The 26329-nt window shown below is 57.7% G+C and overlaps 2 protein-coding genes across 9 annotated transcripts in view; one reads left to right on the top strand and one right to left on the bottom strand.

Annotated features, from left to right (window-relative positions):
- The window catches only part of SZT2 (SZT2 subunit of KICSTOR complex), a 55990-nt gene extending 30579 nt beyond the window's left edge, over positions 1 to 25411 (top strand). The window contains exons 32-73 of one of the 6 annotated variants that reach the window (XR_013350468.1): positions 58 to 351; positions 531 to 672; positions 850 to 957; positions 1045 to 1108; positions 1332 to 1517; positions 1878 to 2045; positions 2134 to 2212; positions 2347 to 2418; positions 2603 to 2804; positions 3805 to 3904; positions 4809 to 4938; positions 6156 to 6308; positions 6390 to 6492; positions 6586 to 6691; positions 6785 to 6896; positions 7521 to 7639; positions 7749 to 7913; positions 8192 to 8276; positions 8422 to 8586; positions 8679 to 8846; positions 9230 to 9375; positions 9761 to 9927; positions 10051 to 10148; positions 10233 to 10365; positions 10470 to 10600; positions 10704 to 10804; positions 10877 to 11053; positions 11228 to 11495; positions 11587 to 11666; positions 11753 to 11878; positions 11999 to 12198; positions 14093 to 14183; positions 14345 to 14425; positions 14507 to 14581; positions 16990 to 17203; positions 17608 to 17761; positions 17915 to 18037; positions 18147 to 18552; positions 18679 to 18795; positions 20125 to 20193; positions 20327 to 20988; positions 24932 to 25411. Coding sequence is in view for 3 of the 6 variants with exons in the window: in XM_077845365.1 (XP_077701491.1) it covers positions 58 to 351; positions 531 to 672; positions 850 to 957; positions 1045 to 1108; positions 1332 to 1517; positions 1878 to 2045; positions 2134 to 2212; positions 2347 to 2418; positions 2603 to 2804; positions 3805 to 3904; positions 4809 to 4938; positions 6156 to 6308; positions 6390 to 6492; positions 6586 to 6691; positions 6785 to 6896; positions 7521 to 7639; positions 7749 to 7913; positions 8192 to 8276; positions 8422 to 8586; positions 8679 to 8846; positions 9230 to 9375; positions 9761 to 9927; positions 10051 to 10148; positions 10233 to 10365; positions 10470 to 10600; positions 10704 to 10804; positions 10877 to 11053; positions 11228 to 11495; positions 11587 to 11666; positions 11753 to 11878; positions 11999 to 12198; positions 14093 to 14183; positions 14345 to 14425; positions 14507 to 14581; positions 16990 to 17203; positions 17608 to 17761; positions 17915 to 18037; positions 18147 to 18552; positions 18679 to 18795; positions 20125 to 20193; positions 20327 to 20470 (5822 nt within the window). In the remaining 3 variants the exon portion in view is untranslated. Of the gene's footprint in view, positions 1 to 57; positions 352 to 530; positions 673 to 849; positions 958 to 1044; positions 1109 to 1331; positions 1518 to 1877; positions 2046 to 2133; positions 2213 to 2346; positions 2419 to 2602; positions 2805 to 3804; positions 3905 to 4808; positions 4939 to 6155; positions 6309 to 6389; positions 6493 to 6585; positions 6692 to 6784; positions 6897 to 7520; positions 7640 to 7748; positions 7914 to 8191; positions 8277 to 8421; positions 8587 to 8678; positions 8847 to 9229; positions 9376 to 9760; positions 9928 to 10050; positions 10149 to 10232; positions 10366 to 10469; positions 10601 to 10703; positions 10805 to 10876; positions 11054 to 11227; positions 11496 to 11586; positions 11667 to 11752; positions 11879 to 11998; positions 12199 to 14092; positions 14184 to 14344; positions 14426 to 14506; positions 14582 to 16256; positions 16380 to 16711; positions 17204 to 17607; positions 17762 to 17914; positions 18038 to 18146; positions 18553 to 18678; positions 18796 to 20124; positions 20194 to 20326; positions 21166 to 24931 lie in introns of those variants that run through there. The other 5 variants (XM_077845367.1, XM_077845365.1, XR_013350469.1 and 2 more) reach the window with 5 other exon arrangements.
- On the bottom strand, positions 21158 to 23755 carry HYI (hydroxypyruvate isomerase (putative)). 3 transcript variants are annotated; one of them, XM_077845370.1, is made up of 8 exons: positions 23504 to 23752; positions 23313 to 23424; positions 22218 to 22332; positions 21986 to 22064; positions 21845 to 21894; positions 21680 to 21731; positions 21423 to 21557; positions 21158 to 21311 (listed from the first exon to the last, which is right to left on the bottom strand). In XM_077845370.1, the coding sequence occupies exons 1-8, from the start codon at positions 23700 to 23702 to the stop codon at positions 21238 to 21240; spliced, it is 816 nt and encodes a 271-aa protein (XP_077701496.1). In that variant the 5' UTR covers positions 23703 to 23752; the 3' UTR covers positions 21158 to 21237. The 3 variants fall into 3 exon arrangements, with proteins under 3 accessions (XP_077701496.1, XP_077701495.1, XP_077701497.1); XM_077845369.1 differs by having other exon boundaries at positions 21680 to 21749; positions 23504 to 23749; XM_077845371.1 differs by lacking the exons at positions 21680 to 21731; positions 21845 to 21894 and having other exon boundaries at positions 23504 to 23755.
- Positions 25412 to 26329: the final 918 nt, after the last annotated feature.

Genomic DNA, 26329 nt, shown 5'->3' with positions numbered 1-26329 from the left:
TCGGGGCCCTCCACCGCCAGCCTCTCCCAGCCACCACATGACATGCTCCTTGTCTAGGAGACACGTCAGCCTGCTGCGTGGTCACTGAGAGTGACCCAGAGCTGGAAGTAGAATACCGAGAGAGCCGTGAGGCAGACCTGGGGCCCGTGGGGCTTGACTCCGCCTCGCTGTCAGATGCAGACACCGTGAACCCTGATGAAGACTCCTTCAGTATACTGGGGGGCGACTCACCGACGGGGCCTGAGAGCCTGGTGCGTGACCTGCCGCCTCTCTTCCTGCACCTCACGTGCTCTGTGCGGCTGCATGGGCAGCACAGCTCAGTACCCGTGTGCAGCCTGCCCACCTGCCTGGGTGAGTCCAGGGTACCCGAGGGAGGGCCCCAGGTGCCAGGACAGCCTGCCTGCCTGGCAGGCTGGAGAGCACACCTGGCAGGGGGAGAGCCCATGGCTGTAACTCATGAGCGCTGAGGACTTGAAGTCTGTGCTTGTCCCTGGGCTCCGGCAGCCCTCTTGACTTTTCCCCTCTCCCAGGCCAGGTGCTTTCCAGTCTGGAGGGCCCCCCCCTTGGAGGCCGAGTGCCCCTGAGGGACCTCAGTGTTACCCTGGACGTCTTCGTGTTAACCTTGCCTCTGGAGGTGGAGCTTCCCCCAACCTCGGACCCTCAGCACCACAGGTGTGGCAGCAAGTTTGGTGGGTGGATCTAGGGCCTTGATGGGGGTAGGGGCCCATTAAAGAATCTAGAGACACTTGGGGACTCAGGACCCCTTGAGGATTCCAAGAAAGGAGTTCTGAAGAGGCCCAAGGAAGAGAGTAGCTGCTGCTCTTTGACCTTTGCTCCCACCCTATTCAGATCCACCTCTGAAAGCAGTGCTTCATTCCCACGATCTCCAGGGCAGCCATCATCTTTAAGGTCGGATGATGGCCTAGGACCCCCACTGCCACCCCCAGAAGAAGACAGGTACTTCCCTTTCTGTCTCTCAGGGTTCCTTGCTCCCTGTCAGTTTTGTTTTTTGGAAACCAACATCTAAACTTTTCTTCCACCTAGGCACCCTGGACTGTCCAATTTGGCCACACCCCACAGATTGGCTATTGAGACCACCATGAGTGAGGTGAGGGCCTTCCCTCCTCCAACCTAAGTGGCGACCCCTCAACACTGTAACTGATACCCTTTCCATCGTGTGAGTAAGGTTAAAGGGCTCCTTTATTCTAAGATCAAAGTAAGGCCGCCCTCAATCTGTGAGGCCAAGTGTCTTCTGGTCTGCAAGTGAGGGGATGCCCCAACTGGCAAGGAAGGTACCCTTCACTACTTGCTGGATTGTTCTCTGACTGTAGATCCGCTGGTTGCTGGAGGATGAGATGGTGGGAGCCCTCCGAAGAGGGGGCATCCCCCAGGGCCCTACTCTGCACCGTGCAGCTGCCCACATCCATAGCTCTCCTGGACGCTCTACCTGCCTTCGCCAAACCCTACCACTGAGTTTTGTGTTTGGACCAGAACGTTCCCTTACACAATTCAAGGAGGTATGCTGCCCTCAGAAACCCCCCTGGTCATCCTGGAGCCCATTCTTCCCTGGACTTCAGATACAGAAGTAGAAGTCCTGGTTTGATTCCATAGCATTACCCTCTGGACGGCCGCCTCACCACATTGTCCCTCACCCCGTGCCTGGCAGCCCAACTCAGTGGGAAGAGACCCTGCTCCCCTCCTTGCCACTATGCCTGTTAAACTTTAGGCAAGCCACTGAACCTTTGCACACCTCAGTAATGGGGGTGCCAGAGTCTGCTTCACCAGGTAGTTTTGAGGATCTGATGAGGAAGTGTGGGGTGCCACATACAGGGAAGGCTGCTCTTGCCTAAACTGTGACCTTGGCTCCTGCTCCCCAGGAGTTCCGCCGCCTTCACCTCCCTGGCCATGTTCTTCTTGAGGATTCCGAAAGTGGCTTCTTCTTTGTAGCAGTTGGCCAACAGCCAGGTGGGTCCCAAAGGGAGCCCCCTTCGACTGCCTGGGCTTGGCACAGCCACGAGGACAGGGCTGAAGGCATCGAAGGGGAGGTGAGCCTTTCCCGGGATGCCTTGGGAATGGAGGGGGTAGAGGTAGGTGTGTGGAGCCTATATTCACTTCTAACTTTCTTCCCCTCAGGCCCTGACAGCCAGCCCCCAAGCCCCTGGCTCCCCAGAGGGTTCTGAGGGCACCCCCCTCCTCAGCCTGCCACAGGGAGGTAAGAGAGGACTCGGGTAAAAAGTCTGGGGGCTAGGACCAGGGACTTGTAGGTCCCTGGCCCTGCTTCCATTTTCAGAGGGCGGTCCTCAGCCAGATCAATAGAGGTTCCAGGCCTTTCCCTTCTCTTCCCAGGGAGCCAGCCTGGGCCCAGCCGGGGGCTGAGCCTTATGTCCAGTCAGGGCAGTGTGGACTCTGACCACCTAGGTAAGCTGGGACAATGGGGGAGGCCTCTAGGCTGATGGGAGGCAGACTCAGGGCTGTGCGGCAGGACCAGGCAGGGGGCCTCAGAATGGACTGACGTGAAGGGGCCAGGCCCAGCAAACCTGATGATGCTCACAGAATCAGATGAGCCAAAGGATGGGACTGAACTTAAGCACGTTTGACACAGGTTACGATGGTGGCAGCAGTGGTTCAGACAGTGAGGGTCCCAATGAGACCCTGGGGGAGAAGGCTCCCTTCACGTTGCGGACCCCACCTGGGCCAGCACCTCCCCAGCCTTCACTCTCAGGCCTCCCTGGGCCCTGCCTGCCTGACTTCTGGCTCATCGTTCGGGTACTGCAGGACCGCGTAGAAGTATATGCTCATGCACGGTAAGTAGCGCCCTGCACCTGACTCTGATGTCTGCTGCTTTTCCCTGGTCCCACAATACTCCTCTCCGGAGTTGTTCAAAAGTAAGACTTGGGACTAGGCTTTGGGCAGGGATCTGACTGCATTCTGGGGCTGGGTGGTCCTGACTACTTCCTGCAGCCTGCAGCAAAGCAGGTCACTCTCTGCTTTCCTAATGGAGTTAAAAGCTGGTAGGATTTTGGCTCCTGGCCAGGCATTAAGAGCTGCCGTAGTTCAGAGCAGCTTCAGAGGTTGACATGGGAATAACAGGTGATACTTAACAAGCGCTTACTGTGTGGCAGACACTGTTCTGAGTGCTCCACCTGGATCAGCTCCTTTCATCTATGCAGCAGTGCTAGACAGTATTACTCTCCTTATGGCAGGGGGAGGATACTCAAGCACAGGTAAGTTCAGTACTTGCCCAAGGTCAGAGCAGAGGAAAGGGCAGAGCCAGGATTCCCAGCAGAGCCTCTTTATTTTATTTTATTTTTCAAATGTTTTATTTATTTATTATTCATAAGAGACACAGAGAGGCAGAGACACAGGCAGAGGGAGAAGCAGGCTCCATGCAGGGAGCCCCACGTGGGCCTCGATCCTGGGTCTCCAGGATCACACCCTGGGTCGAAGTTGGCACTAAACCACTGAGCCACCCAGGCTGCCCAGCAGAGCCTCTTTAAATATGACTCCCATCTTGGGATGGGGTGGGTTTGAGAAGGGAAGACCACCATTCTGCACAAGATCTGAGAATGGAGAGCAGATGAGCTACGTGAAGGAAGCTTCAGCGTGCTGCCCACGAGGAAGCTGATAAAGCAAGCATGGGATCTGTGTTTCTATAATTGCTACGAAGAGTTCTGCTTTTCCCATTTCCCACCATGTTTGCTTCCCTTTGGCCAATCCTGCTCCCTTTTCATGGTTTCTCTTGGCCCCGGCTCTCAAGACCCCAACAACAACAACAATTGTGTCTGATCCATCCCTCCCCTATAGGAGCCTGATTCGGGAGGATGGGGGTCCAGGCACCGAGTGCCGTCACCTGCAGCAGCTCCTGGTGAGACAAGTTGGGGAGATCTGCAGGGAGGTCAACCAGGTAAGGGATAGCTAGGGACAGAGCTTTCTTTTTTAAAGATTTTATTTATTCATGAGAGACACAGAGAAAAAGGCAGAGACACAGGCAGAGGGAGAAGCAGGCTCCTTGCAGGGAGCCCAGTGTGGGACTTGATCCCAGGACCCCGGGATCACGACAAGAGCCAAAGGCAGATGCTCAACCACTGAGCCACCCAGGTGTCCCTGGGGACAGGGCTTTCTGGCATGGGACACTGCTCAGATGAGGCAGGAGTTTCCAGGACTTGACCTTCAGAGGCTCTTAATCTGCCTTGGACATTTCCTACTGAGATACTGTTACTCCCTGGGCTCTACAAGCTGGGGAATGCTCCCTCCCCTCGCCCAGTAAGGCAGGTTACTCTCCCAGACCCTGACTAGAGCTAGCTGTTCCATCTTGTGGCTCCGTGCTAGCATTAGGGATATAATGGTGAACAAGACAGGGAAACCCTGACTCTCTGGAAGCTTATGTCGCATGGGGGAGATAGACATTGAACAACTAAATTACACAAATTATTTCCATTACAATTGTGAAGAATCATACAAAGGAAGAGTAGAGACTGCTTGCTACAAGAGCAAATGACGGGGTCTGATCTTCTGCAGTGTCGGGGAAAATTGAATTTTTAAACTGAGGTCTGAAGGCTGGGTAACAGATTCTGGCAAAGAGGAGGGACGAGTGTTCATAACCTGGGGTTCAGAGCCCTGAGCCCAGTGACTTTGGGACACATCTCTGATTCCCCAGTGATTACTGATACTTTCTTGATCGCTGACCCCGCCCCCTCCCCAAGATAATGGGCATCCTCTCTGGCCTCTGATCACCCCTGACCACTGCCACCAATGTATGAGGAATTGAGGAATGTTTCAGTTCCCTGATACTCAGCTCCTCCTTCCAGCGGCTGCTTCTGCAGGACCTCCATGACAGTCACGTGTGTAACTCTCTTCTGGTGGCCGAGAGCGAAGAAGATCTGTGGCGCAGCGAGACCCCCTTCCACTCCCGTCAGCGGGCACCGCTGCCTACCGATGGTGAGACCCCACCCAGAAGCCTCCCTCATGGGCTGCTGCTGCCCTTCCAGTAGGAGGATTTGCCTTCCAATCTGCTGTCCCTCCTGACGGGCAGGCACAGGACCCCTTTGGGCTTCCTGAGACTTCTGGTCATGGTTAGGAAGCCTAACAATCTACTCGAGATGCTAATGAAGTCTTGACACTCCTGTCTCTTCTGTTACTCCTGATGACCCCTCACCCCAGCTCAGGGGGGAAAGCCAAATGATGATGTCATTCCTTTGCAATTCTCCCATCCGGTTTAAAAGTAAAATCAGACTACTTCTATATTTAATATTCTCACCAAGTCTGTAGGTGAATGTTCCTAACAGTTCCGGACACTGCGTCTCTCAGCACATCCTGAGATGTGCTCTATATCAAAGCACCATTCCCCTAATTAGCAGGCTTCCCAGGGTTTTGATGGTGTCTTCCGCACATGGAGCATGTGCTAGGACAGCCACACACCTTTGCTTCAAATGCCTTCTGACAGCATGCGATGGGAGACTGGTCGAAGCCCTGAGACAGCCCTTCCTCATTAGAGTCTGTCCACGTGTTTTTGCTGGACAACCAGCATTCTGTTCCAAACTGCAGCCCCCTGTGCGCTCTAAACACTGCTCACATCCAGCAGTGGCTTCTCTTGGAAACCAGGTGGCCCCCTCTGCCATCAGGAGGCTCATCAACCTGGCAACCTGGCAACCTGGAAAGGGTCAGACAGGGTGCTGGACTGTGTCCCTGAGCTCTTGCTTTCTGCCCTACTGCCCTGTAGGTTCTTTGGGGTAGCTGTCCTCCGGTGCACAGTGTTTTCCCTGACTCTGCGGGTGTGTATCAGCACTCCTATCAGTTCTAACTCCTATTCTCCTATCCTATTGCTACTCCCTGTGAGTACACAGCTGGGGGTTTATGTTATGTATTATGACACAGGCAACGTCTCGACGTTATCTTAAGGATTTTCTCATGTCTTACCTGCCACTTCTTCTTAGCTCCTTCTCCACATCTCCCTGAGAGCCTTCGTACTGTGACCTGGCTTCCTAAGAGCACGGTCCTGCCGCCTTACCCAGAATGGTCATTCTTCCCCTGCAGAGTAACAGACAGGGCCAAGGAGTCCTGAGGAGTGAGGACAAGTAGACCAGTTTCATAAGTGAGAAGTAGCGAGAGCAGAAGGCTGTGTCCCGCTTCTGACCCCCTGTCTCCCTTCTCCCCAGATTACGCTGCTGATGAGAGCTGTGCACCCCGAGGGTACCTAGCAGCCACAATGCAGTTTGTCCCTGGCCATTTCTCCTGTGACGTTGTGTGGGGAACCGTGATTCGCGTCCATTCACGCCTGAAAATGGGTCCCAGCATGGGAGTCTCTCGGGGTGTGTGACGGGCAAGAGAGGGCAGGTAGAGTGGGAGGGAATCTGGAGAAAGGGGCGTCCTGAGCCCGTGTCCCTCCACAGCCATCCAGGCCCTGCGCTCCGTGCTCAATGCCTTCTCTGTGGTGAACCGGAAGAACATGTTTGTCTATCAGGAACGAGCTACGAAGGCTGTGTACTACCTGCGGTATGTGGGTGGGCCCTGGGAAGAGGGGGTAAAGCAGGGGTCAAGGATAGGGGCAGAGGACGTATGTCCAAAGACTGTGCCACTCTCTCCCAGGCTCCTGGAGACGTCATGCAGCGAGCGATCATGGGAGGGTGACGCGCTGCCCCCCTCCCTGGCTCTGTCACGAAGCCAGGAGCCCATCTACTCTGAGGAAACATCGGCACGTATCACCCCCTCCCCACCCCCCAAGGCCTCTGTGCTCCCCTCATACTTGGCCCCCTGGAGCCGGGCCCTGACCCATGTTTCTCTGCAGGGTCCTCGTTCTCCCCTGGACATGGCTTCTAGCCGCAGTTCAGATGCTGCTCGTCCTGTGGGCCAAGTGGACAGGCATATCCAGCTGCTGGTGCACGGCGTAGGACAGGCAGGTAAGCGCCACGAGGAGGGGGCAGGGGAGTAACCAGAGGAGGTTCCAGAATTCTCCTGAGACTTCTGGCACCTGCCCGCTCTAGCTCATGCTGTGCTCCCGGTTTCCCTCAAGCAGGAACCAGGCAGAATAGACCCCCGTGATGTTTAGAGGGTAGGCACTGCAGCTCATTGAAATGCAGCTTGGAGAGAGGACCCATTAAAGCCAACACTAGCTGTCTAGCCTGGCTGACTGGGAGGATGGTGGATCCAGTGGGTGGAAACCGAGGGCAGGTTTGGGGTGAAGGTGCTGGGTTCAGATTGGGAGATGGTGAGCACGAGGGACCCAGTCGGCAACTGGATGTTGCAACTCATACTTATGGCTGACTTAATGTGTACTTGGCCTTGGGCTCAGACCATTACGTATGAGGTAGACGTTGGTATTATTCCCATCATATGGATGAGGACACTGAGGCTTTGACAGGTGACACTCCCCTGTCCACAGTTACATAGTGAACTAGAACTTGGCAGAGCTAGAACATGGTGCCAGCCGCCTGCAGTGTGTGGGGGACTGTTCAGGTGTGGGGGTCAAGGGCTGGTCTGGGGGTTGCTGGATCCTCTGCCAGTGACTCTGTGGCTGCGTCAAGGTCCTGAGATTACAGATGAGCTAGTACGGGTCCTGCGTCGGCGCCTGGACGAGGCTACACTGGACGTCATCACTGTCATGCTTGTTCGGAACTGCAAGCTGACACCCGCTGATGTGGAGGTCAGCTCTCTCCCAACCTCAGCCTCCCTCCAAGGCTCGGGTGCGGGGACAGTGTCTGCTTCACCCTCTCCATATAGCTCTGACCCCCCTTCCTTCACACTCCCTACAGTTCATCCAGCCCCCCGGAAGCCTCCCCTCAGAAGTGCTGCACCTGGCCCTCCCTGTCGCCTGCAGGCCCTGGCTTCCTGCCCTGGCCTGGTACCTGCGCCAGAACCTGCTCATCTTCCTGCACTCTCCCAAGTACACGGACAGCAACAGCCGGAACCACTTCCAGGTGAGGTTTCAATCCCTCTCACACTGCGTGCCCCGATGCCCCCACACCCCCCTCACTGTGTGACCGTTCTCTGCGGGTGCCGCAGGTGGTGTCCCCCTGCCTAAGGACCTGTATACACACACCCATGCCTCCCCCCACCTCCTACACCTTTATTGCCTGCCTGCATCTTCCTGTGCTCCTAGGAATACCTGTCTGCCGTTCCCCACAGTGGACACCATCCCCTGATGGTTTCTGTCTACCCACTGGGGCTTAGTGCTCTGTGGTGCTTCTCTCCCCAGCACCCGCTCCCACCGCAAGGTGGCCTCCCTGACTTGGACATCTACTTGTATAACAAGCCTGGTGGGCAGGGCACCGGTGGCAAAGGTACGCTGCAGGGCGCCAGCCTGGGCCCCTGCCGACTGTGGGAGAGCCTTTTCCTGCCTTATGGCCAACAGGGCCTTTCCCAGCCTTGCAGCTCAGGGCCATCTAGAAGTCTCAGACCTGGGTCTTCCTGTGGATTTCTACCCAGGGGTCGCCTGCATCACTCTAGCCTTCGTGGATGAAGGGGGCAGCCCCATCTCACTGGCATCATGGCCCCCTTCCTCTCCGGGGCCCCTTGACCCACTGCAGGAGGAGGAATTTGAGCAACTGACCCAGGTCACTCGCTGCCCATTCGTGTCGGACAGTTCTTCAGGTGGGGCAGCTTGGTCAATGGAGGGGGTATTCAGTTAACACTCTGGGTGGGAACCAGAGGCACCCTCATGTTACACCCATTCTTTGTTCCAGCTCAGAATGGGGCCCCATGGCTCCGACTGGATGTGTGGGAGAAGGGCAACATCAGTATCGTGCAGCTGGAGGAGAAGCTCCGAGGAGCAGCCCGCCAAGCCCTGGCTGATGCCATCATGGAGCTGCGGCTGCTGCCAGCCTCACTGTGCACAGAGGACACATCTCCAGGTACATGGGATCCGGAGAACATCCCAGGCCCAGGGCAAGACAGCGTCTCTGGTGAGGTTGCCAAGGATGGGGGTTCGGGAAGGCATTGCAAAGGCTCTCTCCAAAGTACACACTCACAGTTATCCTTTTATTCTCCACGTCAGCAAGGCCACATGCCAGCAGAAGTACATACATGCAGCTGGTCACCCACTTCAAGAGAGAGATTCCTCCTCAGGAAGCTCCTTCATACGTACATGGTAGCTGTCAGTTGTGTACGCTGCCATTCACTGATAGGCGGGATAAGGAGCAAAGTGGCAAGTCACTCTCACCTGTCTCGGGGCTAGGCTGTCTGACACACGGACTGATGGTTAGTGACGGGAGTCTGTAATGTCTGATGTCCACAGGAAGTCTCAGGAGCGGGTCGTTGGAAACCAAGAGCCCTGCGGGCCGAGCTAGCACCTTTCCTCCTGGGCCTGGCCCTAGCCCTGGCCCTGGCGAGCCTGTGACTCCCCCCAGCAAAGCTGGCCGGCGTAGCTTCTGGGATATGCTGGTAACAAGGGGATGGGAAGAGGTGGTGGACTTGGTGTCTACCTTCTTGCCTGCCTCCTAGCTCCCCTCCATTCCCCTGCAGACTGTCCCAGATGGCCTGTCCCTTGGGGGGTTGCCGAGTGTGGCAGGTTCTCTCGGATGAAGAGAGCCCAGCTTAGCAAAAGCCTTCACTTCCCTTTCTCTCGTGGGGCCCTCACAGCCACCCACAGGAGAAGTAGGGCTCTTACCAGTGCAGGTGCTGGGGCTCGGAAAAGCCAAGTGGCCTGCCCAAGGCTGCGGCCGGCACCTCTGAGCCCCTAGGCTCTCCTTACCATTCCACAATGCCCCCATCCTCCACGCTATCACCCTTCCCAACAGCACTTCCTCATTCACTGCCTTGCCCCTAGAGTAAAACAGAATGTGGGGACTTGGGTTCTCCCAAAACAACTGATGACATTGTCCTGGACCGGCCAGAAGACACCCGGGGCCGGAGGCGTCACAAAACAGAAAGTGTTCGGACTCCAGGTGGAACTGAGCGGGCACCAGGCCCAGATTCTGGAGCCCAGAGACAAAGGTGTGTTGTGTGGTGGTGCGTCAGGGTGGAGGAGGATGTGAAGTCACAGCTGGGTTTGGGGTTTGTGTGAACACACACGTGTCACATGTGGAGGCGAGGGTCTTACACCTGCTGTGTCTTCAGACGCCGGACCACACAGCTAGAAGAGGGTGAGGTGGGGACCTTGCAGCCGGTGTTTGCTCGTGTGACTCAGCGCTGGATGGAGTTTATGGTTCAGATCGGTGAGGGCCCCCTCCCACGCACTCACCCTCGTGGCCTGGTCCCCGTGCTATGGCCCCAGCCTGACTTCTCTGCCCTGGCTCCAGGTTGTGCCTCAGTGTCAAGGAGCTCCACCCACATGGTGTCCCGATTCCTCCTCCCATCTGTCCTCTCTGAATTTACTACTCTGGTCACCTCAATGGCCGGAGACACCAGCGTCCGCATCTTTGAGCAGCATTTGTGAGTTTGGGGGTCTCGTGGAGCCTGAGCTAGGACAGGCAGGGGCTAGGCCTGGGCAGTGGTGGCCAGGGAATGGGGCCACACATAGATGGTCTGCTTTCTAGGAGTTCAGAACCAGAGATCTTCAGTCCTTGCTCCCTTGGACAACTGGGCCCGACTCCACGCCCAGCAGCCGAGCGGCATCTGCTCCTTCTGGGCAGGAACTTCTTGCAGTGGAGGAGACCGACCCAGCAGGGTGAGGGCATGGCCTAGAGGGGGTGAGTTTCGAGTCCTGCAGAGGCAGGGTGGGCTCAAGGGGCTCTGCCTCCAGACCCCTATCGAGCTGCTCTCCCCTGTAGCTGCCAAAGCCGTGCAGCGCTTTGAGCCAGGGGGTGACGGGAGCTCCGGACGAAGCGCTCCCCGGCAGAGGTTCTTGCTGCTGGAGGTCGTGGACAAGAAGGTAGACATGGGGCTAGGGGCTGGGCGGGCGAGGCGGTTCAGTGACCTCGCTGACCCCGACCCCGACTCCCAGCTGCAGCTGCTGACCTACAACTGGGCTCCGGACCTGGGAGCAGCCCTAGGCCGAGCGCTCGTCCGCCTCGTACAGTGGCAGAACTCGCGCGCCCACCTCACCTTCTGCCTCCTCAGCCAGAAGCTCGGGCTCTTCCATCATTACGGCCAGTTGGACTTCCCGGTGCGGGATGAAAAGGTGCCCGTGCCTCGGGCACCCCCCTCTAGTTCTGGTTCTGCAGGGATCAGTTCCGGGAAGTGCCAGTATGGCAGTAGGGGAGAGGGGACGGGCTGCAGGCAGAGGAGTCGGGGGAGGTGAGAGAGGCTCTGGAGGCAACGGCCATGAACCCATCGTGGCACTCTGTCCGCTCAGGAGCCAAACCCGTTCCTCCTGCCAACCATGGAAGCGGAGACCCTCATCCGGAGTGCAAGCCCACCGCTGAGCCGCGAGCAGGGCCGGCTGAGTGCGTCCTCTCGGGGTGGGGGCCCCCTTCCCCTGGACACGTTCCCCTTCGATGAGGCTTTGAGGGATATCACAGCTGCCCGCCCCAGCTCCTCACTCGGTCCTGTGCCCAGACCCCCTGATCCTGTCACCTACCACGGCCAGCAGTTCCTGGAGATCAAGATGGCAGAGCGCAGGGGTGAGGTCCTGGGCCGGGCAGGGGCATCTATGGAGTGTGAGAGGGAGGGGGACAGTTCCTGGGGGCCATGACTAATGCCTGCAACCCCCAGAGCTGGAGCGCCAGATGAAGATGGAGAACCTGTTTGTGACCTGGCAGCAGCGTTCCGCCCCAGCCAGCATGCCTATCAGTGTGAGTGGCCCAAGCCCGTGTCCTGCGTGAGCACCCGTGACCCTTTCCTGGCTACCCTCCCAGTCCTCACTGCCTCATCTCCCCAGGCCACGGAGCTGGAGACCCTAAAGCAGTCATCCCGCCTGGTGCATTACTGCGCAACGGCCCTGCTCTTCGACCCAGCTGCCTGGCTGCATGGGCCCCCAGAGACCTCCGGACCCCTGGACGGCCAGGTGAGGCTCCAGATTCCTGGGTTTCTCCCGTGGGACCTCCCTTTACCTCGTGCCTTCCATTTCTCCACCCTGTGATGTGGGTGCCAGCGGCTGGAGCCTTCCTGATCTCCACCCCCACAGCGGCGCCATCGCCCCGAGGCAGGGGCTGGGAGCCGGGAGGCCCCCGCAAGCTGCGAATCCTCAGATGCGCCTCCACCAGGTGCCCGTGAGGAACCTTGGCTGAAGGAGCTGAGCCTGGCTTTCCTGCAGCAGTACGTGCAGTATCTGCAGAGCATGGGCTTTGTGCTGGTGCCACTGCGGCCTCCCTCACCTGCCCGCAGGTGAGCCCCCTCCATCCCCCCCCAACCCCCGGTCCTTCACTGCAGATGAGGCCCCACACACCCTCTTTCCTTTGCCTTGGGCCACATTTAAACAACGTGGACCTCGTGCCTGTCCATCTCACCAGGCCGAACGCATACACGAGGGTCTGGAGAACCTTCTTGTGGGTTCAGGCACACCCTCTGAATCTCAGAGGATGACCTACACATTTGTACGCACAGCCGTTACATCCTCACAGGCTCAGGCCCATGGATGTCTTGTATGCCGACGTGCTGGCGTGCATTCATGCACTAGAAACTGCCAGGCCTCTGGATCTGGGGCTTAGTGATGCCTGGCCCAGTCGCCGCACGGGCCTCTCTGGGTATTTCACATGGCTCGTGGCCCAGAAAGCCCTGTCCTCACTGAGTTGTCTCTCTCACCAGCGACCCCTGTGGCCTACCTGTATCACCATCCTCCCGCCCGTTCTTGGGCAGTAGTGACAGGTCTGAGTCTAGGGAAGTAAGTAGCTTCTCTGTCACCACTTTTCAGGTTCCTGGAGCACAGTGACACATCCACAACCACCTTTCCTGTCCTGTGTCAAATCTCACCCGTTTCTGTGGCCCCTGCTTTGTGCTCCTCACAACCTCTGGGCCTCCAGATTCTGTTCTCAGCCCCTTCCCAGTGGCTGTGGGAACGTACCTGTTCATGTTGCACACAGTTAACCTTTGTGTGTAAGTTGTACTTCCTTACTCAGGACACCATTTGGCCCAGAAAGTCAATTCCAACTCCTTAGTGTTTTCTGAAACCAGCTCTCCAGCTCCCAGGCCTGCTCCTCTGGGACCCCACCCCTCTCATTCTGGGCAACAGGACCTGAGCAGGAGTTCTGCTTGCTGCCTTGACAGGTCTCCCTAAAGCAGCATCTCTGAGAGACTTTAGTTTCCATACTTTCCATTCAGTTTGAAGCTCTTCCCAAAACTCTGGGTTCCTTTTTAAAACCAAAGATTCTGGGGGCACCTGGGTGGCTCAGTTTGTTCGGTGTCCAACTCTTGATCTCAGCTCAGGTCTTGATCTCATGAGTTCAAGCCCCACGTGGGGCTCCATGCTGGTTGCGGAGCCTACTTTAAAAAGTAAAATAAAGCAATTTTACAAAAAAAACACTGGGATGAAAAACATATTTCTAGAACCAAATTTTTAGTCAAGCCTTCCTTTCTCACCATTCGTGAAGCATCACCAGTCATTGCTTAAGTCTTGTTCCAATTTCTTTGAGGACTTAACATTTCTTTTCCCCTGAGGCTTTGACACACCCCACCCCAGCCTGCCAGCGAGAGCTCTGGCGGTTTAGAGCTCTGGGGTAATGAGCACCTCCTATTGGCCCTTGCTGTTTTCCTTGCTCATGGTTCCTTCCCTGCTTCTCTTCTCCATCTGCCTGAGTTGAGTAGGCCCATGGGACCCTGACACTGCCATTCCTCAGTCAAAAGAGAACCTCTTTTCCTGCTCAGAGAAAAGTAGGTAACAAGGGCATTGAGCATGTCCTTGAATTTTTTCTTCTGAAATCTTAGACATGCATCAGCCTCTTCTTCCTCCCATCCCACAGCCCCCAGTATGGGGACATCTCCATCCCATCACCATGTCTCCCCGTAGTCTCAGCAGCCTCTTATGCCCTAACCTGCAGGGAGAAGGGCCTGCTCTCCACCTCTCCACGGAGCACTCAGGAGAGAGCCCCGCTGCCTAGACTCTATACCTAGACTCTAGTCCCAGCCACTTACCTAACACAGTACCCCAAGCAGGTCCTTCCCTTCTCTGGCCCCATTTCCACTTCTGCAAGACGCCTTGCCAATGAAATCAATTGTGGGTCTGCTGGCTGTACCGCCTCGCCCGCTGGGCTGCTTCATCCTCTTCCCTCTTCTTTTTCTGCAGCACCAGCCGGCTGAGAGCCATGGCTATCCTTGGAACGGAGGGTCGTGGCTCCTTTTCCTGTCCTAAAACCAAGAGTGATGGGAGCCCCAAGGTAGTGTATCATTGCGTACCTTCCCTGATAGTGCAATCAATGATGCCCCAGACCCAAGTGTCTCTGAGCCAGAATCATCGACCCAAGGACTCCCCTACTGGTTCGAGGCTGGTGAACCCCCAAACTTTGCCCCTGAACCCTTATCTTTATCCTTTCTTTAGAGCACTGGCTCTCCGGTCACCACCTACCACCTGCAGCGGGCACTACCCGGGGGCATCATCCTCATGGAGCTGGCTTTTCAGGTGAGCATGAGGAACAGTGAGTGGGGAGAGGTAGGTCCACCGGTCTGTTGCCCTCCTGACCTCATCTTCACCTCTCTCCAGGGCTGTTACTTCTGTGTCAAACAGTTTGCCCTAGAATGTTCCCGAATCCCCATGGGGCAAGCTGTCAACTCTCAGGTATGTGGTGGGGACAGAGAAAATAAGGGGATCTCAGGCATAGGGCTTCCCCAGTGTGCTGTGGCCAGAAAGAGGAAAGCACGGGTGGTCTGGGCTGGGGTGATTTGTTGCTATGGGCTGGATAGGTCAGTGGTCATTCTGGTGCCATGACTAGTCATCTACCCATCAGCCTCACTCTCTCAGTGGGCCAGAGCTGTATTCAACCTCAGCACTGGAGGCTGGTCTGGTCCTTTGGTCATTATGGCACTGACAGGAGCCCGGTAGCGTGGTCAATCCATACCCATAGCTGGTCAGTGAGGACTTTTGAACATGGTAGGTAATCTGTGCTGCAGGAAGTCCTGGTCTTAGAGCTGAAGACAGCCAGGCTTTGTCAGCATCGCCACAAACACTTAGAATGAGGACCAGAGTCGCCAGCCACCCAGCACACCCCTGACACTTAGTGGTTATTTACGTCCCTGTCTGTCGGCCTCAGGGCAGGGCCTCTGTACTCACAAGAGCCCAGCACCCAGGAGTGCTCAGAATGAGTCAGGACTGAGTGAGGTCAGGAACGTAAAGCCCTTGGTACTTGAGTTCCTTCAGCTCCATCAGTCACCAGGCAGGTCATGTGGGGGCCTGTGCCTTCTTTTTGCCTCTCACTTAGCTCTTGAAATGAGGGTCTGACTGGGCCTGGTCTGCCTGGGCCTCCTCATATCTGGAGAGCTCACATCCAACCCGTGGATGGTTGCCTTTGACTTGAGTATGGATACCTAGTCCAGTCCTCACGGGATAAGGTGACCCAGAAAGGCATGGTGACTCTACGTGCAGGAACCTACCTGGGCCAGAGTGCTCCGAAGGGAGCTCTGGACGGGCAGGTATGCTTTCACACTTTACTCTTGTGCTGGCGGGAAGGACCCACTGTGAGACTCTCGAGCCTCTTGAAGTCCTTGTGGTTTCCTGCCCCTGATTTCCATCCAGCTTGGCTCTCTCTGACCCTACTTGGATTTCTAAATTCGGTACCATTGCTATTGTTATTAAGCACAGAGTGTGTATACTCAGCGGAGAGGAGAGTTTTCCTCCTGCTGTACACATAAGGAGACCAACGTGCACAGAGGTAAAGTGCGTGCTCTGGGCACATGCCCGTCGGTGGCGGGACTGGGGCTGTGGGCCAGGAACCCTCAGGTGACACGTCTTCATGCATCTTCCCTGACAGTGAAGTCAGCCATGTCTCTGAGCCTGAATTAGCCCTCCCCCCAACCCCCCACTGGCCCCGGTCTTCCTCTCTTCCTCTTCCCCTCCTCTGTGAGCATCCCGAGCCCCTTGCCCAGGCGCCGCTCTAGCACTTCTAATAATCATAATCCGTGGGCAGTTCAGCTTATCCCGTGTTCTCTAGTTTATGAAGACCTCTGCTTTATCTGTGTGTGGTTGAGGGAGGTGAAGCCGAGATGTGACTCAGCCAGGACCACACAGCTACCCTGACCCCTGGGCTGTCCCATCTCCCAGAGCCAGCTCTGTCCTTTCCTCGGAACTCATGTGCACCATGCTTCCGAGGGCACAGGCGTGTAGATTCTGCTAGCCCGGCAGCACAGATCCAGCTGCTAACACGTTCTCAGTGACGGTGACATCCACCAGGAGAAGCACCAGCTCCATCTCTGTCTTCCTTTCTTCCTCCGTCTGTGGTTCATGCATTCATTCACAGATCAGTTAGAGGAGGCCCACCCTGGCCTCGCCTTGGCAGGACGTCCCAGAAGACGCTTTACAACCACGTAGGAGCTAGATTTGGGGAACAGAGAGCAACATTCCAGGCAGAGAGAACAAGCAGGTACAAAAATGTGAAGAGAACAGACGATGTACTGGGAAGAGCAGGTAGTTCGGTGGGAAGGTCAGGCTGGAGAGATGAGAGGAGCCAGGAAAGACTTCCTACTAGTACATCACCTGCCTGGCCACCTTTGTAAAACCACAGTGCCTCACTAGGTTTCCCATACCACCGTCTTCTAACATGCTACGTACTCATCTCTGCGGCCTGGCATTGGTTGTCTTACTGCCCACCGCTAGGATGTAAGCTCTCAAGGGCAGGGTTTGCTCACTTCCCAGTGTATCCCCAGCGCCTCGAACAGTACCTGGTGGGCACTAAATGAGTATTTTTTGCATCAGTGAATCTGGGCCAGACTGCAGCAGAATCTGGGATCCAGTGAAAAGGCCCTTCTATCAAAATAGTCATCGTTGCAACGTAAACCAAATCATAGTACTGGGTGAAGAAGGGAATATACCGAGGAGGGCTTCCTGTAGAAGTCATCCCAGCAGAGGGGCTCCCCTGGGCCCACAGCAACAGAGGCAATCTTGAATTTCGCTTCCCATGGAAGGGAGAGTGGGGGGAGTGTGCTGGGCAGCCTGCCACCTCCTGACCCGGTCCCCTGCTGCCCACTCCCCAGCTGTCCATGCTGTTCACTGAGGAATGCGACAAGGTGCGCGACCTGATGCACGTGCACTCGTTCAGCTATGACTTCCACCTGCGCCTCGTGCACCAGCACGTGCTGGGCGCCCACCTGGTGCTGCGGCACGGCTACCACCTGACCACCTTCCTGCGGCACTTCCTGGCCCACCACCCCGACGGGCCCCACTTTGGCCGCAATCACATTTATCAAGGTTGGTGCCCAAGGGCAAGCTGGTGAACCAGAAATGGGACAGACCCCAAGGGATCTCCAAACCAGGGCCAATGGGACCACTTCCTAGGCCAGACCCTGCCCCTCCTGTCCCATACTGTTACTCACCTCATGTCACTTGGACCGTGTCCCCTTGTCTCTGGGTTGTCTTCCGCTTACGTTCTTCATACTGTTTCATATCAAAGTTTAGATCATTTGCCATGTGTACCCTGTGCTCTATCTGTCCTGAGCCACATTGGGCCCATCCTGATGTCCTCCAGGACCTAGGAGCCCCCAGAAAAGTAGAGCCAATCCACCTGTTGGAGCCTTAGGGGCTTCTGTCCCCCATCCCAGCAATTATTAGTCTGTCTGTCCTAGCCTCAGCATTTCCGACAACTTGCCCCTCAGGAACACTGGAGCTTTCCACACCACTCATTGCTGCCCACCAGCTGTACAACTACGTAGCTGACCATGCCAGCTCCTACCACATGAAGCCATTGCGGATGGCCCGGCCAGGAGGCCCAGAACATAATGAATATGCCCTGGTATCAGCGTGGCACAGGTGAAGGGGCAGGGGAGCATCAGCACCTGCTCGGGTGGAGCCCAGGTCAAGGCTGTCCGGGCAGTAGGGAGACTGGCATTTTCGGGAGCCAGAGGGCTGGGGTTGCCCTCACTAGAACCTCAGGGTTGGCATCTCCCCATCCCCACTGTGCAGCTCTGGCTCCTACCTGGACTCCGAGGGACTTCGTCACCAGGATGACTTTGATGTGTCTCTGCTGGTGTGTCATTGTGCCGTGCCCTTTGAAGAGCAAGGAGAAGCCGAGCGGCATGTCCTGCGGTCAGCAGATCCCCCACCTTCAATGCGCTCGTTGCCCAGCGTCCCCTGTGCCCTTGTTCTGTGTGTCCCCTGCCCTGGTCAGCACATTCCCACCCTCTCCCTGCCCCAGGCTGCAGTTCTTCGTGGTGCTCACCAGCCAACGGGAACTCTTCCCCAGACTCACGGCTGACGTGCGACGGTTCCGGAAGCCACCCACACTGCCCCCTGAGCCAGAAGCTCCTGGGAGCTCAGCTGCTAGTCCTGGGGAGGCCTCCGGGCTTGGCCTGCCCTCTGGACCGGCTCCGCTGTTTCCCCCACTGGCTGCAGAGGTGGGCGTGGCACGGGCACGGCTGGCCCAGCTGGTCCGGCTGGCCGGTGGGCACTGCCGGCGGGACACCCTCTGGAAGCGCCTCTTCTTGCTGGAGCCTCCGGGGCCTGACCGGCTACGGCTAGGGGGGCGCCTGGCCCTGGCTGAGCTGGAGGAGCTCCTGGAGGCAGTCCATGCCAAATCCATTGGGGACATTGACCCCCAGCTGGTAAGCAGCTGTGGGTTCTAGAAGGGGCTGGTTTGGATTCTAGGGATCCTAGCAGCAGCCGGGGTAGAGGGTGCGGAGGTCTCAGGTGGCTCTGGGACAGCAGATCCAGCCCCTGACTTCCCCTAGGACTGCTTCCTGTCTATGACGGTCTCCTGGTACCAGAGCCTGATCAAGGTTCTCCTAAGCCGCTTTCCTCAGAGCTGTCGCCATTTCCAGAGCCCAGACTTGGGAACTCAATACCTGGTAAGTCTCTGAGCCACCTCTCAAAGGGTAGACAACAGGTGTCCCCCAAAAGGAACCCCAGCCCCTCTAAACAAGGACTGCTTTGGCGGGAGGCCTAGATAGAACAGGATCCAGGTACTCCTCTTCACGCACTGAGCACTGACCCTCGACACAAGATCTGTGAGAACGACCTAGATCTCTGACCTTAAAAACTCAGACACAAGCCTTTGACTAGAGATCCTGAGGGCCAAGCTCTGGGAAGCTCATCAGTGGTTGGTCTTAGGGCCCAGAAGCCCCTAGGCTTTGGGGCTTTAGAGCTTTGTTACCCCAGGTGTGGTGTTTATACCAGCAGCAACGGCAAGCACTTGGGAGCTTGCCAAGATGCAGATTCTCAGGCCCCAGCCCCAATCTGCTGCCTCAGCACGTGCCTTCTAGCCCATTCCCCAGGTGCACATGAGAGGCTGAGATCACTGCCTGAGCCAGGTGGAGAGGGAGGGGCTCCAGTGGCCAGGGCCTGGGGATTAAGAGACTCGAAGAGGTGGACCTGATGAGAACAGTGGTTGTGGGGAGATGTTCGGAAGACGACTTCAAAAAAAGTAGGAGCTGGTCCGTGGGGTGGGGTCCCGCGACACCTGCTCGTGAGTAGGCTAGTTTCAGGGTGCAAAGGGGCATCCTGGGACGCTGAGGTGAGCTGGTGAGGCTGCGGCTGTGCAGGGCAGTGGGAGCAGATGGGGGTGCTCCTGTGGGTGGTGGGCGTGCTGAAGCAGGGGCGGCTTTGAGAGAAGGGTGACAAGTTGAATCGGAGGCCCATGGGGCCCTCCTGGGACCACATTCTAGAAGGTATATGCACGCTGGGGACCTGGGCCCAGGAGAGAGAGACCTGGGTAGCATCTACAAGAACAGGTGGTCACTGAAGCCTGGGAGCAGAAAGAATCACCTGGAAGAGATCACAGAGCCAAGCAAAGGGACAGTCGCAGGGGGTCAGAGACAAGACCCCCGACAGGAGGCAAGGGGTTGTGCCAAGGGTAGAGAGCTCTCTGTCACTGATGGGCTTTGGCGTGCCAGCTTTGTGCAGGGCCTCTCGGTGGACCAGCTGTGAAGCCTTCCAGTCAGGCGCCTCCCCCTTCCTCTGCTGAGGCTGGTCGGGCTGACGGGGAGCCAGCCAGGATGTGGACTGAGGTTCAGTTTAGAGGCAGGGGCCCGGGCCAGTGGCTTGCAGACGGGCTCAGGTGTGGCTATGGAAGCAGGCCTTCCTCACACTGGTCGCGCTTCCAGCATGGCCTCAAGGAAGGAAGGTGGAGGCTGCCTCAGGTGACCTCACTCCCCATGTCACTTTGTGTTTCACTGCAGGTTGTATTGAATCAGAAGTTCACGGACTGTTTCGTGCTGGTGTTTCTGGATTCCCACTTGGGAAAGACGGTGAGGACAGCAGGGAAGGGCTTTCTGTCTGCCTCGTGGGAGGCTCCTCCAGAACCTGCTGAGGCTGGGAGCCCTGCTCCCTGTGCCTACCCTCCCTCCTCTCACCACCGCACCCCTGCCATGTTCCCCACAGTCTCTGACAGTGGTTTTCCGAGAGCCCTTCCCGGTACAGCCCCAGGACAGCGAGAGCCCTCCGGCCCAGCTGGTCTCCACCTACCACCACCTCGAGTCCGTCATCAACACAGCTTGCTTCACCCTCTGGACCCGCCTCCTCTGAGGGCCAGACCAGTGAATGTCCGTTCCTCAAGCCATGGGGGTCTGTAAGATGGCCCACTTGAAGCAGGACTGACCAGCCCTTCCAGGCCCGGACACTGAAGGACAGACAGCCAAAGCTTTGTGACTAGATCTCCGGGGTCTGCAGCCCCAGCCCCTCAGTGGGAGCTGTCCTCCTGAGCACTTGCCACTGCTGGCCGGCCTGGGGCTCCAGAGGGTCAGGTCAGCTCTCTGAGGTACCCATCTCCCCTCAGGCCCCTGGACCCTTCCAGAAAGGGACTCCACCTTCCTGCTCACCTGGTGAAGTCCCAGGAGTTCACACCAGGTGGCGAGCACTCACCCCTGAGAGCCCCTCTGCCTGAATGCTGCCTCCAAGTCTTGGATTGCTGTCAGCCCCTCCGCCCCCATTGTGAGCCCCCTGGTCTTCATTTCCCACTGGAACATCATTGCGGGATGCTGCTGTTGCGATACGACACCTTGGTTCCAACCCCAGCGCTGCCTCTGAAGCCCCTGTGACCACAGGCAAGTCCCTTTGCTCTCGGACCTCTGGTTTCTGGTGTGTAAATGAGGAGGTGGGCTCAAACCCCCCCACGTGCACTGCAGCACTGGTGCCAGAGACTGGGGTACCTGAGCCGGAGCCTGCAGGGTTAGACACTGCGCCCCCGCCCACCCAATAACACACGCGTGGAGAGACGTTCAGCAGCAGCTCTTTAATTCTAGAGATTGAGGATGCTGGGTGCACTGTCCTACAAGTGCGCGTGGGGCAGGACCTCACTGGCCAGCCTGTGGGCGGCCCCGCCTCTCCCAGTAGGAACGAAGCCAGTTCAAGCCCTCTGCGGTGTCTCCTGAGGAGAGGGGGAGGCGGTGGCATTCACCCCAGGAGAAGAGCAGTAGAGCAGCTGTCCCTCCAGAGCTCCCTCCCCAGGGCCAGGCCCGGAGCCCCAGCACCCCCTCACCTAGAGGCCGGTACTCGCAGCCCACAAAGCCCTTGTAGCCTTCGTCCTCCAGCAGTTGGAATAGATAGGGGAAGTTCAGCTCTCCAGGGCTGTCAGGCTCCCCTCGGCCCGGGACCTGTGCCACCTGCACGTGCCCTGGAGACAGACAGATGTGGCAGGTGTGGGACCCAGGCTCCAGCTGAGGCCCGATGGACACATTTTGGGGGGAGGACAGGAGTAGCACAGCAGACCAGAAGGAGATCAGAGACCCCTCTCACCCACGAGGGGCAGGAACTCCCGGATGTTTCCTGTCAGGTTCCCATCCATGATCTGCCAGTGGAACAAGTCCTGGGTAGAGAATACTGGATCACACCCTGCGGCCCGTCCTCCCCAGACATGGAGCACACGGGCCTCCTGAGCAGCACTCCCTTTGTTCCACTTACCATCTGCAGCTGGAGGTTGGGTCTTCCGACCTTCTGTAAGATGGCTGCCGCTGGGAGAGAGCCCGGGGAGGGGGCCGTGAACCCCAGGGGGAACCCAAGAATCAAAGGGGCCTGGAGGGGGCACGGGGCTGCAAGTCCTACCCTGCTGGGGCGTGTCCAGGAAGTACTGGGGGTCTGTGATGCGGGTGTTGATGGGCTCCAGCAGTCCCACGAGGTTCTCCTAGCACCACGGTGGACCAGTGAGCAGAGCTCCGCTGTCAGCCAGCCACTGAAGCGCCTCACCATTCCCTCTGAGCTGGGCCAGCGCCCCCCTCCCTCTGCACACACAGGCGTTCACGTGCATATGTGTGTGGCTCTATGGCCTTGGCCTCACCTGAGCCAAAACCCCAGCAGCGTGCCTCAGGTTCTCCAGAAACACGGTCTCCATTTCACTCCTGACTGCTGCTCTGTCAGCCCCCTGGGGTACTCGGCCAGCCATCAGGTGAATCCTGGGGGAAGATGGCACTGGAGGGGGCTGGGGAGTCCATCCTGAAAACAGGGCCCTTGCTCCTTGGCTCCTTGGGTGCGCCCCTTCCAGCTGTGCTCCCACCTCTACCCGCCCGCACCCCAATAGCTGGTCACCTGGCCGCCATGCTCAGTGGCCTGACTGATCCTCCTGTGTCAGCCTGAGGCCAAACCCTTTTCCAGACACCTTTGAGGGTCACACCATCCTCCTGCGTCAGAGACCCCTCACTGTCCTCTCCACCTCTCCTTCCCAGTCGCCCTCTCCTTGGGCTATAAACGTGTGTCGGCCTCACTTGCTAACAAGTACTTTGACCCGTTCCCTTAAATATTCCGCGCTGCCTGTCTCCACCTCCGGCATCTGTTCCTTCCGTCCTTCCCATCTGCTTTCTGCCCCCACCACTCACCAGTGAGGACCCCCGTTGCCAGTTCCAGCTCAGCCCATTTCAGCGGGATTTGACATTTATTTGATCAGCCCCGCGCCTCCTCCTGCCATCACCTCCTCCCTCCTGGCCACACCCAAGTCCAAAGGCAATGTCTGAGCCTCGGGAACTCTGCTGAGCATGCGCGCCGGTCTCTGGCCACTGCATCCTTGCCCCAGTGCCCCTCACCTGTTCATTCCTTTGAGACCCAGTTTAACATCACTACCTGTATCCGGCTCTGCTCCCCGACAGGTGTCTGCTGGCTCCCACAGCTACCATAAACTGACCCTTACTCAAGTGGACCACTCGATGGTTGGCTTTGCTCTCTCCCTGGCAGGCCAGCTCCGGGCATGGGGTCCCAGCGTGAAAGAGGAGCAAATTGAGGACACGGGCCAATAAGACACAAAAGGCGATTTACAAAGGCTCGGGGCTAGAGGAGTGAAGGGCCTGGGCACTGACTCCGGACCCTCTGCAACCTGGGTGCTCTCTCCCAGACCCCAACCGCGGGGCAGGGTGTTGGAGGAGGAGGGAGGACGGGAGGGTACCTGGGGCAGCCCAGGGCCCGGGCGTACAGCACTGCCTGCTCCAGCCCCTCGCGGAAGGCCGCCTGCCTCCCCGGGACGGCCCCCAGCCCCATCTCCCCTTTCTCTCGGTCCCCTGCGGAGAGAGAACGGGCCTCAGCCCCGGCCCGCCGCCCCGGCCTCACCACCGCCCCCGCCCTAGCCCCGCGGCGCACCGGGGGGCGTGTTGATGAGCACCAGCCGCAGCCCCGCTTCCCGCGCGGCGCGAGCCACTGCCTCGGGCGGCTCCGCGTACGGCCAGGCCACCTCGGCCGCCTCGAAGCCCGAGCTGCCGGCCGCCCGCAGCCGCGCGGGGAGCCCGGGGAGCTCGGGGAACAGCCACGACACGTTGGCCGAGAAACGGAGCGGAGCCATGGCCGGCGGGGGCCCTGCAGCAGGGCAGAGTCCGGGCCGCTCGGGGAGCGGAAGTAGGCGGGGCGGGCGGGGAGCGCAGATCCCGGGAGGGGAGGGTGCAGCGGGGCGGGCGGGGAGCGCGGATCCCGGGAGGGGAGGGTGCAGCGGGGCGGGCGGGGAGCGCGGATCCCGGGAGGGGAGGGTGCAGCGGGGCGGGCGGGGAGCGCGGATCCCGGGAGGGGAGGGTGCAGCGGGGCGGGCGGGGAGCGCGGATCCCGGGAGGGGAGGGTGCAGCGGGGCGGGCGGGGAGCGCGGATCCCGGGAGGGGAGGGTGCAGCGGGGCGGGCGGGGAGCGCGGATCCCGGGAGGGGAGGGTGCAGCGGGGCGGGCGGGGAGCGCGGATCCCCGGAGGGGAGGGTGCAGCGGGGCGGGCGGGGAGCGCGGATCCCGGGAGGGGAGGGTGCAGCGGGGCGGGCGGGGAGCGCGGATCCCCGAAAGGGCGCTGCGGACCGGGCGGGGGCGGGGAGCGCGGATCCCGGGCGGAGGCAGGCTGGACAGGGTTGCGCGGATCCCGGGGAAAAGTGCATCTGGGGAGCCCGACCCGAGGTAGGGCGCCAAAAGCCAGACTTTTTTGGTTAGAAAAGTGTGGGGTGAAGACTGCGGCTGGTCCAGAAAAGTGACATTCTTCGAGGCTGAAGCAGGGGAAACGCGGGGAGAGGCGCCGCCCCCGCCCGCTCCGACCGCGGGAGGGCAGACGTGGCCCCGGGCCCCCTGGGCGGAGAGCCGGGAGGGAAGGGCCCGCGCCAGCTGACCAGCCCCTAGAGACCCAGTTGAGGAACGTGAGCTTTAACACTTAGTATTTCCCCCTCACTGTAAAAATAGTATCAGTTCGTGTTGCGACGTTTGAAAGCTAAGAGACGAAATCAAGAACATTTAACTCACTACAGTCATCGCACCACTAACCGTTAGCTTTCCCTTACAGATTAAAAAATAAACATAAGCAGGTCTGTTTTCTTAGAATTCTTATCACACTGTACATGCAGCTGTATGGTTTGCTCTTTCATGTGATGCTCTCTTGTGGGCATTTCCCCGTGTTCTTCAGTACCCTTCAAAGTCCCATACCCAGGCAGCCTAGGATTTATCCTACTGCTCACCGTTGGTGGTCTCTAGGGCTTTTCAAAATTCGTGTGCGCGCGCTGTGAAAACACTTTAATGCACCTCTTGGCTTCACCTCTGAATTTTTTCCCTAGGTTCCTTGGAGATGTCCAGTACGGCATTTGCCAGCCCAAGTCCTTTATGCGGAAAACTGCCCCCCATCCCTCTCTGGCCCAGCGGCTAGGAGCGGGCTGTTCCCTCTTCCCCCAGCTGATTGGGCCGCAGGAGGACATCTGATCCTAGGGCAGCCCACCCATTACTTTGCCTCGTTTGGAAAGATGATCTGGCCAATCAGATTCTCGTTCTCACAGTTCAACCAAGGAAGTGCTGAGAAAGTCAACTAAGAGGTGGTCTTGCCGGATGGCTGTGGCTGTGGGAGCGAAGTAAGCCGGAGTCGGATGGTAGAGGAAGGCTGGCGCAGACCCGGGGGTAACCAGGTACTAGGGGTAAGGGTGGCACGTGGAGAAACCTCTGTGAAACCCACAGCTGCCTGGGTCTGCACTTCCCAGGCTGGGATGTCTAGACCTTCCTGGATTTCTGTGTCTGTAGCCTCTTAATAATGTTTCTTGAGAGAATTGGAGTGAGTGTATTTCATCCTCGGTAACCCGAATGACTGGGCCAGTTCCTAAGGCCGAAATTACATAACAAATAGGAACACATTTAAGGTCTTGATGCTCTGCAAAATTGCTTTTCAAAAATCCACCAACACGTGAGTGGAAGTCACGTTGGTCTGTTTTCTGCGCTAGCTTTGACAGAAGGAAGCTCCAAGTGCAACGTTAGGAGCACCCAATCTCCATTGTCTGTTCTGTAACTGCTTGGCCCTCTCCCCCAAGGCAGGCTCCCTCAGACCCCTGGGGTCCCCCCCTCCCCCCGCCCCGCACCATTGTTCATCGGAGTGGTTAGCACATTCCATTTCTTCAGCTCTAAGAACAGACTGCCACCAGCTATTACCGATCACCTGACTTCTCGCCCATTTGTAGCTCGTGTTCTACTTGGAACTTTGACTTGTCCTGAAACGTGTTACTTGGGTACAGTCCAGTCAGGACCTGACCTCAGTAAGTTTAACATTTTAATCGATCCCAACTTCAGCATGTTTATAGTCCAATGTTGACCATGCAGAATAACACCTAAGGAAAGTAATTCCTCTTTATCACCTCACTGTAAATCTCTGAGAGTGTAAATTCTACTTAAGACTTTAAAAGCACCACTACGTGCTAGGGCCCACCCCTTTGTGTGTATACCCTTTAGGACAGCAGAGATGATGTGTACACATAAATTAGAGGTGCATGACTCATCCCCCCCTAATTCTCTTCAACACCTTCACATAATATATCAATAAATCCCAAAGGAATACAATGCCCACGAAAATTATTTCTTTTTTTTTTCAAGATTTTAAGTGAACTCTTTACCCACTGTGGGGCTCAGACTCACCACCCCAAGATCAAGAGTCACATGCTCCGCCAACGGAGCCAGCCAGGTGCCCCGAAAATTAT

Source organism: Canis aureus, chromosome 13, assembly GCF_053574225.1.
Source record: "Canis aureus isolate CA01 chromosome 13, VMU_Caureus_v.1.0, whole genome shotgun sequence".
Taxonomy (NCBI): Eukaryota; Metazoa; Chordata; class Mammalia; order Carnivora; family Canidae; genus Canis; species Canis aureus.
This window is presented reverse-complemented; position numbering and strand designations above follow the sequence as displayed.